The sequence below is a fragment of the Bos grunniens genome, chromosome 1, assembly GCF_055505025.1.
Source record: "Bos grunniens cultivar Pamir isolate PY7600 chromosome 1, Bosgru_T2T1.0, whole genome shotgun sequence".
NCBI classification, from domain to species: Eukaryota; Metazoa; Chordata; class Mammalia; order Artiodactyla; family Bovidae; genus Bos; species Bos grunniens.
Genome location: NC_141165.1, coordinates 85,541,872 through 85,558,228, shown reverse-complemented (window position 1 = coordinate 85,558,228; position 16,357 = coordinate 85,541,872). Strand labels below are relative to the sequence as shown.

Here is a 16,357-nt window from a genome sequence, read left to right as displayed (position 1 = left end):
GGCAAGAGTACTAGAGTGGGTTGCCATTTCCTTCTTCAGGGGATCTTCCTGACCCAGGAATCAAACCCAGGTCTCCTGCATTGCAGGCAGACGCTTTAGCATCTGAGCCACCAGCGAAACCCCAAAATTGGGAAAGGAGTATGTCAAGGCTATATATTGTCACCCTGCTTGTTTAATTTATATGCAGAGTACATCACGCGAAATGCCGGGCTGAATGAAGCACAAGCTGGAATCAAGACTGCTGGGAGAAATATCAATAACCACAGATATGCACATGACACCACCCTTATGGCAGAAAGTGAAGAGGAACTAAAGGACTTCTGGATGAGGTGAAAGAGGAGACTGAAAAAGCTGGTTTAAAACTCAAACATTCAAAAAACTAAGATCATGGCATCTGGTCCCATCACTTCATGGCAAACAGATGGGAAACAATGGAAACAGTGAGAGACTATTTTGGCGGGGGGCTCCAAAATCACTGCAGATGGTGACTGTAGCCATTAAATTAAAAGACGCTTGCTCCTCGGAAGAAAAGCTATGACTAGCCTAGACAGCATATTAAAAAGCAGAGACATTACTTTGCCAACAAAGGTCCATCTAGTCAAAGCTATGGTTTTTCCAGTACTCATGTATGAATTTGAGAGTTGGACCATAAAGAAGGCTGGGCATTGAAGAATTGATACTTCTGAACTGTGGTGTTGGAGAAGACTCTTGAGAGTCCCTTGGACTTCAGGGAGACCAAACCAGTCAATCTTAAAGGAACTCAACCCTGAATATTCATTAGAAGGACTGATGCTGAAGCTGAAGCTCCAGTACTCTAGCCAACTGATGAGAAGAGCTGGATCATCAGAAAAGACCCTGATGCTGGGAAAGGCTGAAGGCAGGAGAAGGGGACGACAGAGGACAAGATGGTTGGGTGGCATCATTGACTGAATGGACAGTGAATTTCAGCAAGCTCTGGGAGATGGTGAAGAACAGGGGACAGGAAGGACAGGGAAGCCTGGCATGCTGCAGTCCACGGGGCCATAAAGAGTCGGACATGACACAGAGACTGACAGCAACAATAAAGAGACTTGACAACTAAATGCAATACCTGGATAGTATATCGGGAAAATTATTGGAAAAGGAAATTTTTATTATGAAAAAATTTACTGTCCCTACATAGATAAAATAACTAGGGCTAGAAGAAATATTTAAAGATGCTTTTACAGCTCTGTGATTGCAAGGTTCTAAAGAAAATTCAACCAGCTTCTGCTTTTTCAAAGTATTGCCTCAAAGCAAGAGTAACAAGTAACAACCCAATTCAATCAAAACCACCAACCAGAAAGTTAATAAAATTTTCCTCCAATTCCATAAAGTTGTAGCCAATAGTCTGATCCATATTTTGTTATAACTGTTTTCCTTCCTCAAACCTGCGCGCGCACACACACACACACACACAGGTGTACAACGATATACTAACATATATCACTGAGGCCAATAATAAGCAAAAATCTAAGGAACTCTGACATTTTACCATTATGGCTGGAAGTGTGTAAACTTTGATTACTGAATACACTTTTCAAAATATGTATTCCATCATTATAAACATTCTCCTTTAAAGTAAAAACTTTAAAAAAACATTGACCCTACAGAGCAACATCCATGTTAAACATACCTGTTGTCAGTGTTCTTTATCCCATAATAGTATTAAACTTATGATAAAGACCACCCTAATGGTTGAAGGTGAAGAGAGACTCTGGATCAGATTAGCCAAGTCCAGTTTCTGGCTCCACAACTGACTATCTGAGAATTCTTGGGCAAGCTACATAATCACCCATCTCCTCTTTTTCTTCTAATCTATAAAATGGTATAATCACCTCATAGGTGAATACACATCTCACAGAATTATGATGACTAAATGAGATATTTTTATCAGCACATAGAGAGTGTTTAATAAATATTAGCCACTATTACTTTTTACATTCTTAAAAAGTAATCATATTATCACATCCATTAGGATGGCTACTATCAAAAAAACTGAAAATCAAGTGTTAGCAAAGCTGGAGAAACTGGAACCCTGTGCGCTGTTGCTGGGATTATAAAAAGATGCAATTTCTATGAAAAACATTATGGTGGTTCCTTGGAAAAATTAAAAATTTAACTATCATACGATCCTACAATGCCACTTTCGCATGTACACTCAAAAGAACTGAAAGTAGATTCTCAAAGAGATACTTGCATACTCACACAGTCACACTGTTCACAACAGTCAAGAGGTAGAACAATGCAAACATCTATCTAGGGATCAATGGATAAACAAAAATCTGACACACACACATTTATACAAACACACACACATATTTGGGGAGGTGGACAATGCCACCCGCCACCACTCACTATTATTCATCCTTAATAAGGAAGGAAATCCTATCACATGCTACAACATGAATGAACTTTGAGAACATTTAAGTAAAATAAACCTGTCACAAAAAGACAAATACTTTATGATTTCCCTATATGAGGTATTTACAGTAGTCAAAATCAGAGACAGAAAGTAGAATGGTGGTTACCAAGGTCTGGAGAGAGGAAGAAAAGGGGAGCTGTTGCTTAACACATATCAAGTTTTAGTTTTGCAAGATGAAAAAGTTCTGAATTGTTTTACAGCAATATGAATATACTTAACACGCTAACCAACACTTTTAAAAATGGTTAAGGTGATAGATTTTAGGTTTTTCTTTTACAATTAAAGGAGTCACACCTGAAACTCAGTATTTCCAAATTTAAATGCAGTTCACTATGTTTACAAGGGCAAGGGAAAGTTAATAAAGTAGCAGTAAACAAATTTGAAGCTAAAAATCTCAGAAATGGACAGTTTCATTGCATAATCCATCTTCACTTTGAAATATGTGCAGAATTAAAATAGTGCTTTAAAATAAGACTGCTATTTATCACAGACAAAATATACAAATCATGTGATTCAACTTACTAAAGTCTCCAAAGCCAGTCTGATCTTTAGCCTAGGATTTTCTCCTATGGACAAGGAAGGTAGATGGGTACTCTGGTCCCTTAAGTAAACCCAGAGGTCTAGACTGCTACAAAATCTTTGAGGACTACCGAGATCCTCTCTGATCCCAGACAAACCTGAGACTGAGAGATGACCACAAACCACTATGGACCTGAACAGCTGACTATCATCAAACCATATCCAATCTATTTTACTCACAAAATTTTCAACTAGAAGTATAGAAAATGAGACTACAAAATCAAATACATTAAGTTTTCAACTTGCTCTCACCTAAATTAGGGATTAAAATTAGGTGGACTTTATTTCCCATTTATACAAAAATAACCACCAGATGTTTGGGGAATAAATTTTTTTTAAATGCACAGTTCACAGACTTTTTTAAAGCTATAATTTAAACACTCACCTCTAAAGAAACAACTTAGCTGAAACTCTGAAGTTAATAAAATCTTTTCTACTTTCAAGTAGTATCAAGGATACTACTACCAAGCCTCAGAGCAAGAACAATGATTACCATATTTCACTGAATTGAGGATACTGATACTGACACTATCAACTATAAAAGGCACCATTATTTCACATGCCACTAAGAATGCAAAACCAATGCCAATATATATCCACTATAAAATTCATCCCAAGTTCAGAGATGTTGAAGTTTTTAAAAATTGGTATCTTAGAACAGATATAGCACAGTATGTGTATGCCTATTCCTCTGAATAACAACAAAGTGGTGGTGGTTTAGTTGCTAAGTTGTGTCCAGCTCTTGCAACCCCATGGACTAGTCTGCCAGGGTCCTCTCTTCATGGGATTTCTCAGGCAAGAATACTGGAGTGGGTTGCCATCTCCTTCACCAGGGTATCTTCCCGACCCAGGGATTGAACCCGTGTCTCCTGCACTGCAGGTGGATTCTTTACTGTTGAGCCACCAAGGAAGCCCTCAAGGTGCCGGAAGCCTAACCTTAATAATATATCAACTATGGGGTGGGGGGATTCCCATAGCAACTTAGGTCCTTGCACAAAGTTGTTTTAAATGCATGAAAACAGTGGATACAAACTACCAATTCAAGAATCACTCAATAAATAACTGTTGTAGACTGCAAGTCCAAGTAGTAACTAAGTAATTCACTATAGCTAAGGCAATGACTTCCAAACTCTTAAAGTCAAAACCCTTAAGCACCATATGATTTTCAACAATTAGTGGTCAAGACTCTAGGTCTCCTTTAATTCAATGATTCACAAGTATCACCTCAGAAGATGAAGTACTACCTACTAAAGGAAAAAACAGTTAACAGAATTTTTCCATACATACTATGAACACAATGGACTCTAGTTTTTAACTTAGGGTAATTTACAGGTTTAAAAAACTATCACACTGTTTCAAAAACAATGGTACAGGTACAAAGGAAAGAAAATCTTACTGACCTAAAAATTTTCAAAAATTAATTAATCCAACTTAAGCATGTACCAAAAATTGCATTTATTAATTTAGTAGTGTCAACAATTAATTCAATTACAGTATAGAAACACAAAAAACCCTCTACTAAATTTACTTGTTTCAAAATTCCTAAAATGTATTACTTTCCTTACACCAAAATCTGATACTACATTCTATACGACCTTAAAATATAAGTAAACCTAAACAGCAAAGCTTAAACTCACAACCAATAAAATTACACAGGACAAAGAAGATTGACAAGTATAAGTTACAATTAGAAAACTAACTCTATCAGAATTCAATTATGCATAAGAATAAACATTCAAAATAGGGGAGGCAGAATATACCAAAAAAAAAAAAATCCCCATCAACATCGCAAATCTACTTCCCATCTCAATCTAAGTGTTGTTTCTGGTTGACTACTTCACTAATCATTTCCTTAAGTCATGGACTCCACACAGAGGACTTCATCTATCCATGAATTACATGTAAAATAAGACATACAAGTCATACTACTTTTTCCTAAACGGTGAGCCTACTCAATAAAACATTCCTAGGTTTAATGGTGATTTAGAAAATAACTAAAAATGATTTTCCCTTCCTTTGTTGTTTTTTCAGAGGAATCCAATTTGATCCATTTGGACCTTAAACCTCAGAACTTAGAAATTCAAATTTAATAAATGTCCATCTGTTTAAACAAAATAAGCAAAATACTGGTCATTTTTAAACATGAGTGACAGACATAATAGTTCATTACACTGTTCTCTCTGTTGCCGTGTATGTTTTCAAAAGTTTATAATAATGCTAAATTATATTTAAGTGTACTGAGTGATCTTCTTTAACGTTTTAATTCTAAAACTAATTTAGTAGAGTATCAATTTACCAATAAGCTATTTGATAGACTACATTAACTTCAAAGTACTATAGAATAGGATACATTAACCTCAAATCACATCAAAAGTTACTCCATTGATACACAGATATAAGGCTGTAACTACTGAGGAAAAAAATATAATCCAATGAAATGTCTTATTTTAATGTTATATAGTCAATGATGAATAAAAATGCATTTTATTCTTAGAATTGAAAGGGACAATTTTTCTAGTTCAGTGGTTTGTAAACTTTTCAAGGTACCTAGAGAAGAGGGCCAGAACAGATCATCTTGTTTTATATACCAGGAATTGTGTACATAATATAAGATTTTGCTTTAAAAAAGAATCTAGCTACTTTTTAGGAAAAAGGTTAAAAGCCACTGTACCACTGCATCCACATGCTACAGCTAATGCAGTGACCTAGAAAAGATTATATGATTTATACCATGTCATTCAATCAATAGCACTGTCAGGAGTAGAACTCAGCACCCTTGTTCAGTTCTCCTTTAAAACAATGAACCACATCAAATTTAAGTTACAGTTAAGAATAAAATTCTGTTTCAATATTCTTGTCTGTAAAACAAGATTAGACCAAGATTACCTGGAAGATCATTTTTCAAGTCTATAACTCTACAAATGCCAAGTTTAAACAGAGGTCTATATTAAGAGAATGAATGTTCTTAAACACAGAACTCTTCAAACATTTTCAGAGATTCCAGAGAAATAACAAAACCAACAAAGAAACAAGCTAACAGTTATTCAGTCATTACTTTTTGCAACCTCTTCATTTTTTAATGCTAGGATATTACCCTTTGTTATCAAAGACCACTGAAATAATCATACTGAAAGTTTTTTTGGTTATTAGATATTTTTGGAAAAGATATTGGTCTAAGTATCAAAATACACAATTCACTGGATGTTCAAGTAACTGCATGCCTCACAAAGAACCAAGTATATCCCTCTCTTAAGTTCAAAATAAGTGAATTCAGAGAAGCCTTAAGCCCAGCTGACACATAATGGTCACAAATAAAGTTTTAATTCCCACCTATTAAAGCCTGAAAGAGGTTGCTCTGGAATATGTTAATAACCCGTTCTATGGAACTTCTGAGCTGTCTGTCTTCTGTTTGGCTTAGTTTCGAACGATAATCTTCCAAAAGGTGCAATGCTCTCTGGGTATCTGAAAAGAAACAAAAAGTTTGATTAAAATTATATATTTACAAGGAAGTATTACAAACCAGCTATGCAGCAAATGACTACAAAGATACCTAAACGATTCTCCAAACCTCCAAGTCAATCCATGCTACTATGTTCCTGTACACATAGTCCTTAGAAATGATCCAAAACTGTTCATTATGTCACAATAAAACAAGGTGAGTACTTTGTAACCAATGTGTTCTAGTGATCATTTAATCAGCGTTAATAACACGGTTTCAGTTGATCTAATATACAAACGCCGATTACTACAATCCGTCATTATAATTCAAATATTCTTTCAAAACTAGTAGTTCTTAGCCAATATTCTACATTCGTTCACGAAAGGGTTTACTAAGAATAATAAAATGAAATATTAAAACGCCAATACAAACTTTTTAAAAAGACATTTCAGAGGGAAAAAAGTTAATTGCCTCTCCAGTCACTAGAGAGATAGCAAGGGAAAAAAGTTTGACAAACATTTAGGTGTTTCCATCTTCTGAATGATTGAGGCTTAGATTCCATAAGTAGTAAGGCTAAGGCTGTGCTGTTTCATCAGTTACACAAACATCTGTAAAACACAGCAAGCACAAAACAGAAAAAAAGCTAGGGACACCCACAAGAGTTCCGAAGTAAACTCTCACCTTGCTTCCGGACCGGCATTTTTCTCCAGAATCAGGAAGAGAGCACACACACCTTAGAACACAAAACAGGAAACAGAACTGAATTCAGAAAAGAACAGAATCGAGGTTAACCTAGCATTTACCCCTAACTCTCAAATCGAAAAACTCCTAGCCCTATTTGAAAAGTCCACCTGGCAAAGTTTTCCCAAGTGAAAGGAGAAAGAGCCTCAAAACCCAGCAGTGTCAATGTAGAAAGCTTTTACCTAACGTTGGGTTCCCCTGCAAATTAAGAGCAGACAGTAGCAAGCTGCCAAACTCTCCTCGAAAGCTGCCCCTTTTCCAAAGGGCGCTTAATGCTAGACGTGGGGCCACCCCTCCCCCGGTATTAGAAGGCATACCCCCCACCTGCTACTGGGGGGTGAAGAGGCGCTCCGACCCTTGGCCCCTAAACCAGCAGAGACTGTAAAGCAGTCGGAGAAGGAACCAACTGGAATGATCACCCCGCCCTGCTCGGGCCCCCTCCTCTCGCTTGCCTGATTCCTTGTTGGCTTCCTCCGAGCTACTCCAGCGAGGGCCGGACAGGACAGCGACCGCTCTCCGACGCCCTCGTGCCCCACATGCACACCTCCGCGGGCCCCCACACCTGCGGCGCCGCCACAAAGTTCCTGCGAGTGGCGTGCGCTCGGAGCTGGGGTGCGCCCCGGACCGTCTCCCCCGCCCTGCCCCGCTCCACGTCCCCCCGCCCCACCCGGGGCTCGCGGAGCTGTGCAGACGGGGGTGAGGGAACGGGGGAGGAGCTCCCCTCGGCGGCTGCACCCCCGTTGCCTCTTCCTCCGCCTCAGCCGCCGGCGCCTCCTCACTCGCCGGTGCCCGCTAGCCCGCTCGCCCGCTCAGCTCTTAGCCGCCACACCCCCGGAACCTCGCCTCCTTCCGCGCCCCCAACCGCTCTCCCCCCAAACTTTCCGCCAAGATGGCGGCCCTTGATCTGGATTGCCGCGCCCCCACGTGACCGCTTTCCCAGCGCTCTCAGCCAATGGGAAGTGAGGAGGCGGCTCGCGCCGAGCCCCGGGCTCTCAGCGCTGCTACCTTTGGGTTCGAAGAGGGAGGAGGGCCAGGAGGGGGCTGGGGACGGCAGAAGGGGACCTGAGGAACATCCAAGTGAAGCTCCTTGCATAAAGGCGCGGCCACCGAAGTGGTTCTGAGAACAAAGGAGTTCACGCACAGACTCTACAGGTGGGTCAGGGCGCCCTGGAAGAGCCCGCCTTTACCTCGTCCTAGCCCACCGGTGTGTCCCGCGGCTCTGAGCGAGTAGAGCACCAGGCGAGGAAGAGTGACAGTGATGGAAGAGAAATGTGACCTCACCTACACCAGATTCAGGACACACATTCCGAGACACCCTTTAACCTCACTAAACGCGTGTCGTTTCCAACTCTGCCGGAGAGAGATCCACCCCAGGGGTGGATCCCCAACCTGGAAAAGCATTCTCTGGGAGGTGTCGACTCCGCCACCCACGATAGGGGGCGGGAAAGGGCGGAGCCTGGGAGGGGGAAAAGGGAGGCATTTGCGAGGGGGAGGGGTGCCGTCTTTGCGTTCTTACACTCGGTGCTAATTTTTTAAAAGTTAGTATTAGCCCCTCAGTAAAAGTTTCGGAGGAACTGAATTAAAGAAGGGTAGGTAAAACATGGAGATTAGTTAATCTGATAAGAGATTGAAGGTTTTACCAGAGAATTTTTTAAATCTAAGTGATTAATTCCAAGTATGAATGCATTTAAGGAAGGGAATAGAAAATTGGTTCGTTCGTTTTCTCATTCATTCTCCCTTGCCTGCAACTCCCTCCAAGTCAACAGCTTCAAGTATTACTCAAGCTCTGGCGGCCCCTTTAAGAACTCACCTGTAGCTACCGCCCGCCCAGCCGAAGCTCAGTTAGCAAAGCTAGTTTAACTTTCGGTTGCACCTAGGAAAGGGACAACTGGCCGGCCAGGACCTGGCTCCTGGGCTGAGCCTCCCAGGATCTGGAAAAGGAATTGGTCAAAGATGTCCAAATCACTTCCAGGTCTTCGACCCTCTTCTGTGTAGCAGCAGCCTCCATGCTCTGATCCAGAAAGAAGAATTTGCCTAAGATCACCCAATTCAGTTCAGTCGCTCAGTCGTGTCCGACTCTTTGCGACCCCATGGACTGCAGCACGCCAGGCCTCCCTGTCCATCACCAACTCCTGAAGCTTACTCAAACTCTTGTCCATTGAGTCGGTGATGCCATTCAACCATCTCATCTCCTGTCGTCCCCTTCTCCTCCCACCTTCAATCTTTCCCAGTATCAGGGTCTTTTCCAGTGAACCAGTTCTTCCCATCAGGTGGCCAAAGTTTGGAGTTTCAGCATCAGTCCTTCCAGTGAATATTCATAACTGATTTCCTTTAGGATTGACTGGTTGGATCTCCTTGCAGTCCAAGGAACTCTCAAGAGTCTTCTCCAACACCACAGTTCAACAGCATCAATTCTTCTTCTATCAGCTTTCTTATAGCCCGACTTTCACATCCATACATGACTACTGGAAAAACTATAGCTTTGACTAGACGGACCTTTGTTGGCAAAGTAATGTCTCTACTTTTTAATATGCTGTCTAGGTTGGTCATAACTTTTCTTCCAAGGAGCAAGTGTCTTTTCATGGCTGCAGTCATGATGTGCAGTGATTCCTTACAAATAGCTGTGAAAAGAACAGAAGCAAAAGACAAAGGAGAAAAGGAAAGATATACCCATCTGAATGAAGAGTTCCAAAGAATAGCAAGGAGAGATAAGAAAGCCTTCCTCAGTGATTAATGCAAAGAAAAGAGGAAAACAATAGAATGGAAAAGACTAGAGATCTCTTCAAGAAAATTAGAGATTCCAAGGGACCATTTCATGCAAAGATGGGCTCAATAAAGGACAGAAATGGTATGGACCTAACAAAAGCAGAAGATAATAAGAAGAGGTGGCAAGAATACACAGAAGAACTGTACAAAAAGATCTTCATGACCCAGATAATCATGATGGTGTGATCACTCATTTAGAACCAGGCACCCTGGAATTCGAAGTCAAGTGGAGCTTAGGAAGCATCACTGTGAACAAAGCTAGTGGAGGTGATGGAATTCTGTTGAGCTATTTCAAGATCACCCAGAGTTAGTGACAAAACTGAAACCACAGAGATCATGTCTGTCAAAATTAGAAGGCTTTCCCCAATAAACCAGATAGTCTTTCACTGAGGCAATATCCTTGGGCTAATAAAGAGAAGTCCCGGAAACCTTGTACTGTAATCATAACAGTTGCTCAGAGGTATACGGGTTTCAGTTCTGGATTGCATCTTGGAATCCTAACTTGTTATGAGAACCCAATGACTTAAGAGCTCATCTAGACTTACTATCTCAGTTTAAGATAAACTGAGGTCCAGAGAGGGGAAGCAATTTGCCCAAGGACATACAGACCAATCAGTGACAGCAGCCCAGAATTAATGCTCCTAGCTTCAGTTCAAGATTCCTTCCACTGTGACTTTGGACACCTGAGAGTAGTATATTGCTGGTGTATTGATAGAAAATCTCTTTATGTGCTCCTGCATCATGGGAGCTTGAGCAACAGTTAAAGCAGCATTTCAGAGAAGAAATGGGATGGAAAAGTAAAAGGAAGATCTTAAAAGCAAGGGCTTAAATAGGAGGATTTTTTAAATAGTGAAATAGCTGGTGGGAAGGGTTAATAGTGGGCTTCCCTGGATGACTCAGATGGTTAAGAATCTGCCTGCAATGCGGGAGACCTGGGTTGGATCCCTGGATTAGGAAGATCCCCTGGAGGTGTGCATGGCAACCCAGTCCAGTATTCTTGCCTTGAGAATCCCTGTGGACAGGAGCCTAGCAGGCTATAGTTCTTCACGTCGCAAAGAGTTGGACAAGACTGAGCAACTAAGCACAGCACAGTAAAGGGTTAACAGTGAAAATGACTGATGGCATGCATGCTGTTACCAAGACTTCAATGATGAACTGTGAGTGAAGTGGTTCCACTTCAGGAACCATTCTAAGAATGGAATCAGCAGAATTTAGGAGAAGAGAGTTCATCTACCCCCTTAAATTCATCTGTTGTTCAAATATGTTCATTTGGTAGGTGATGGGGATAGAAATAAAGATCTAAGCCCTGCTCTCAAGGACCCACAGCCTAGTAACAAATGGACAAAGACCAATGCAGGTTTTCTCAGGAGCCACTGACAAGTCAAAAACAAAATCTGTGTGAGTTCTCAGTGTCTTCCTAGTCCTCTCCCTAAAAACAAAAAGAAGGCAGAGAAAGAAGAGGAAACAAGAGGACATGAAGCCCCTTCTTCTTGTCATCTTTTAGCCATATGTGGTCAGCAGTGTCCAGAATGGACATAAATGAATGATGCTAACACCTGTTCCACCCTTGGGGCTAGGATAAGTCCAGGCCTAGAATGCAGAGCCTTTATTCTTCATTCCTCCATTCTATCCATCAGTATTAGTTACCTAAAGCTGCATAACAAATTCCTCAGAGCTTAGTAACTTAAAACACAGTAGCTTAGTAACTAAAACAGTAATAAACATTATGTCACATTTTCTGTGCATCAGAAATTCAGGAGAACTTTAGCTGGATGGTTCTGGCTTGTGGTCTCAAGAGATTGCAGTCAAGATGTTTACCAGGGCTACAATCATCTGAAGATTTAATGGATTAAAGGAGGCTCTTCCAATATGACTCCCACATGGCCTCTTACTGTTGCAAGAGGCCTCAGTTTACCAAGCAGTTCTGTCTATAAGGCTGCGTGATTATCTTCATGATATGGTGGCTGTCTTCCTCCAGAGCAAGTGTTCATAGAGAGCAAGGCAGCAACCACAACATCTTTCATAACCTAATCTCAAAAGTAACATACCATCATTTCCACAGCCTCATATTTGTTACTCAGGTCAACCTCAAAGAGTATGAATACCAGAAGGTTAAACTCAACGGGGGCCTGTTAGAGTCTGGCTAACACATCATCACAACATACAAAGCAATAGCATCTGGATTTTTCCAAACTTTTATTTCCTCGAAGTTCTCCTCACTTCATGCAGATAGCAGCTGCCATCAACTGAGATCTAATACAGGATCTGATTAATGTTCCAACCTCCTCATTAAAAATAATTATAATAATGTATATACATAGATATATGTATATAAACTTTCCAGCTGCAACTTAACTTTCCTTTGAAATAGCTTCAAAGCCTTAGGAGCCAAAGGATTACAGAGAAAGACTCTAATCCACTATTCTTCTATTGAGATGTCAGAGATTTGACTCTCAAACAAAATTGTTTCTCAGTTTTAAACCTTCCCTTCGTAATATCCCTCTACCCAAGCCACCCTTATAGCTCCACATCTCTGTCTGTGTCCTTACCCCCAGCCAGGTCCCCAGCCTATCTTGTGTAAAATTACCCAGGTCCTGCCAGACTCTATTGCATCTTTTGCTCTCACTCTGGCAGTGGCAGTGTGCTGCCCATGCCAAGGTCATCAATAAAAGGAAAGGATGCTATCAAAAACAGCCATGCCAGCTTAGGCTACAAGAAAAGGAACAGTGCTGAGAATGAAACAAGTGACCATGCTGGTTTAGACCTCCAGGAAGAGCTCAGGAGGCATTTCTTGGCAACACACTTAAGAGGGATCTAGCAAATCAGCACCCAGAAAGAAAAGAGTAAGCAGAGCAGTCAGGGATGTGAAACCTTGCCCCAGTGGGGAACCTAGGGTCAGTTCTTTCAGAAAAGAGAACTTCAGGGAGCTTGATTTTAATCTTCAAACAAGCCAGTGTATCTAGGGGACAGGACTAAAACTAATGGATGAGAGTTTACAGGGCCACAAGAAGTTCTTCCTTACTGTAATCGGTCAGAACTCTAAAATTACAAAGAACTGCCCTAGGATGGTGGGTGTTCCCCTTCTAGCAGAGGCTGAAAGAATCCAGCAAGGCTTCCTTGTCAGAGAGAGGTAGATAACCAGGACAGAAGATTGGACTAAGTGGCCTTTGAGACAACAGTTCCAAGCACTTGAAATTTTGGTCCCTGCTGTGGTATTTGTACCATTTTATCTACATCAAAAATCCATTCCATCCATTTTTAGTGGTACTAAGACTGACCTGCTTCTACACAGATAATTCTTAACAAAACACAAGGTACAAGTTGAAATCAATTCTCTTTAAAACATGGACAGTTGCCCACCTCCATGACAATTAGGGTCTGAACTCATGCTTTTTAATGTATAATCCATCCTCAAATTCCTATATTATGCTGTAATGGGTTCCTAAGTCCGTATCAGACTAATAACTGCTGCTGCTACTGCTGCTGCTGCTGCTAAGTTGCTTCAGTCGTGTCCGACTCTGTGTGACCCCAGAGACAGCAGCCCACCAGGCTCCCCCGTCCCTGGGATTCTCCAGGCAAGAACACTGGAGTGGGTTGCCATTTCCTTCTCCAATGCATGAAAGTGAAAAGGGAAAGTGAAGTCGCTCAGTCGTGTCTGACTCTTAGCGACCCCATGGACTGCAGCCCACCAGGCTCCTCCGTCCTTGGGATTTTCCAGGCAAAAGTACTGGAGTGGGGTGCCATTGCCTTCTCTAACTTCTTCCCATTTAAACTGGTGTACTTTTGTACTGCTATAGCCCTTCATAGAGTGTTCAAAGACAGATTTAACTCATTGTAGTCTCACAGCAACCTTTGAGATAAATGTATCAGTTATGACCTCCCACTTTGCAGAGGAGGACATTGAGGAAAAAGGAAATAAATAATCCAGTCTAGGACACCACAGCTAGTGAGTAATAGAGTGGGACTGATGGGTAGTTCATTGTTTACTCTATTGAATTATGTTGCATTTTCTCTACTTGATTCTTTTCTAAAACAACAAGCAAACAACTGTATGTGTGTGTGTGTGTGTGTGTGTGTGTTGGGGCAGGCAGCAGGTGTATAAGAGACAGATTGGAGATACAGATGTCAGAAAGACAGATACTAAGGGAAAGAGAGAGAAGAGAGACACAAAGAATCTGATAAAATATAGCACTGGCTAGTCTGTTACCTATTTATCATATATTTGAATGCTTTTAACAGTGAAGATAATTTTTATGGAAATAGGAATGTCACCTCTGACCACAAAGAAATAAGTATCCACACCCTAATTATACATGATAACTAAATAAGTTTTTTTAATGCAAAGATTTTATTTAAAATACTCTGTAACTTTGTCTCTCCTTCCTTTACTCTGAAAAATACCCTTGAGTATTAATGAGAGGTTTCACAGATGTATGGGACAACCAGTCTGGAAGGGTCCTTGGACACCATCTAGTGCTATCCTCTCCTTTGCAAGACAGAAGAGCTCCCAGATAATATCAGCACACAATTATTAAAGACTTCTGCCTGATAGCAGAACGCTACTGGCATTTCAGGAAAAATTGGTCTTCCTCTGGGCAGGGAGGGGGAGTGGGAAATTAGTAATACTTTCTAAAAATACATTTCTAAGTTTAACCAAATTTGCCTTTCTACTTGTGAGGAGCTCAGAGTATTGACAGAACTCTAGAATCCCATATTGAAATCCTTAGGATTATAGTCAAATCTCTACATGAGACAGCCTCCTCACCCCACTCCCTACCAAGAGGATTACCAGTGTCTATTCAAAGAAGGCTCTGGGTAGGGCCCTCTGGTCAGATTATCCTTTCATAGGAAACCTAATTGGAATTTGAAGAAACACTGCTGGAATTTTAGGAAATCATTTGTATTTCATTTCTGAACCGTGGCTTGGCTAATAGAATTCTGATAAGCAAAAGAATCCGAAAGAGTCTTCATAATGAGACATTGATTGAGTCCCAGTGACCAATCTCCTTTAGCACAAAAAACTGCCATAGTCTTCTAGAAGCTCTCTGTGCCAGTCTCTCATTTTTGGGAAATGACACAATCCAGAGCTGTCATTTTCCTGTTTCTCATGTTGTATAACCCCAGATTCCTTTATTATTTCCTTTTATTTTAAGCTCACCAGAACAGTAACAACAAAATATCATTTAAATATTATTTTCTATTTAAATTCCCTTTATATTAGATTAATTTCTTTCAAAAGATAGTTTTTTTAAAAAAATGAAATTAATTATCTTTTGTTAATAAATTGGGCTACAGTTGAGGAAACTTCCACATATGCTTTTCTAAAACCCTGCAAAATTTCTGAAACTTGGAAAACATTTCAAATTGCAAGTTACTTTATGAATAAATAAAGCTAAGCCCAAAGTAGGTGGGGGACAATAAAATAATAACTATAAAAACAAAAATTAAAAGGAGGCTGATGTTATCAATTGCTAATGAAAGTGGCGAAAGTATTTAAGAAAAAGGGAGGAGCAGATATTGGATAAGAAATGTTACCATGATAATTTAGAGAAGCTTGGATTCAGAGGAGTAGAATAAAGCTATATTCCTTTCTCTCTTAGAAAATCACTCCGAAAATATTAGAACAAAAAGAAACTTGTTTCTCCATATTCAATGAAAATAAGAGTGCTTAGTAACCCCAAAAAAGATAGAAAGTAGTTGGAGAATTGGTCAAATTCAAGTGCCTGAGCTAGGAGTTGGGGGAGTCAAAAATAACTAACTAAAAGAAAACAAGTAGGAAAAAATGCACGTGTGTTTGTGTGATGTGTTAACTATTGATTAACATAACAAGACTATCTGCTTGGCTCATTGTCTGTATTTTTGTAAACACTTGAAATACATTTGAATTAAACACTTAAACGTTAAACATTCAATTTAAACATTTGAATTAAAATTTTATATCTAGAAAGAAGCAGGTATATTGTTTTGAAGAATCCTAAAAGAGCAAAAGAGCTGCAGCCATGAAATTAAAAGACCCTTACTCCTTGGAAGAAAAGTTATGACCAACCTAGATAGCATATTGAAAAGCAGAGACATTACTTTGCCAACAAAGGTCCGTCTAGTCAAGGCTATGGTTTTTCCAGTGGTCATGTATGGATGTGAGAGTTGGACTGTGAAGAAGACTGAGCGCCAAAGAATTGATGCTTTTGAACTATGGTGTTGGAGAAGACTCTTGAGAGTCCCTTGAACTGCAAAGAGATCTAACCAGTCCATTCTGAAGGAGATCAGCCCTGGGATTTCTTTGGAGGGAATGATGCTAAAGCTGAAACTCCAGTACTTTGGCCACCTCATGCAAAGAGTTGACTCATTGGAAAAGACTCTGATGCTGGAAGGGATTGGGGGCAGGAGGA

At 40.4% G+C, this 16,357-nt stretch overlaps 1 protein-coding gene across 28 annotated transcripts in view; it reads right to left on the bottom strand.

Annotated features, from left to right (window-relative positions):
• DLG1 (discs large MAGUK scaffold protein 1) overlaps positions 1 to 8,649 on the bottom strand; it is a 274,757-nt gene extending 266,108 nt beyond the window's left edge. For 16 of the 28 annotated variants that reach the window (XR_015163761.1, XR_015163764.1, XR_015163767.1 and 13 more), the window contains exons 1-3: positions 7,655 to 8,155; positions 7,143 to 7,194; positions 6,353 to 6,484 (exon numbers count right to left, since the gene is read on the bottom strand). Coding sequence is in view for 22 of the 28 variants with exons in the window: in XM_086399728.1 (XP_086255854.1) it covers positions 6,353 to 6,484; positions 7,143 to 7,161 (151 nt within the window). In the remaining 6 variants the exon portion in view is untranslated. Of the gene's footprint in view, positions 1 to 6,352; positions 6,485 to 7,142; positions 7,195 to 7,654; positions 8,156 to 8,389 lie in introns of those variants that run through there. The other 12 variants (XR_015163762.1, XR_015163769.1, XM_086399739.1 and 9 more) reach the window with 4 other exon arrangements.
• Positions 8,650 to 16,357: the final 7,708 nt, after the last annotated feature.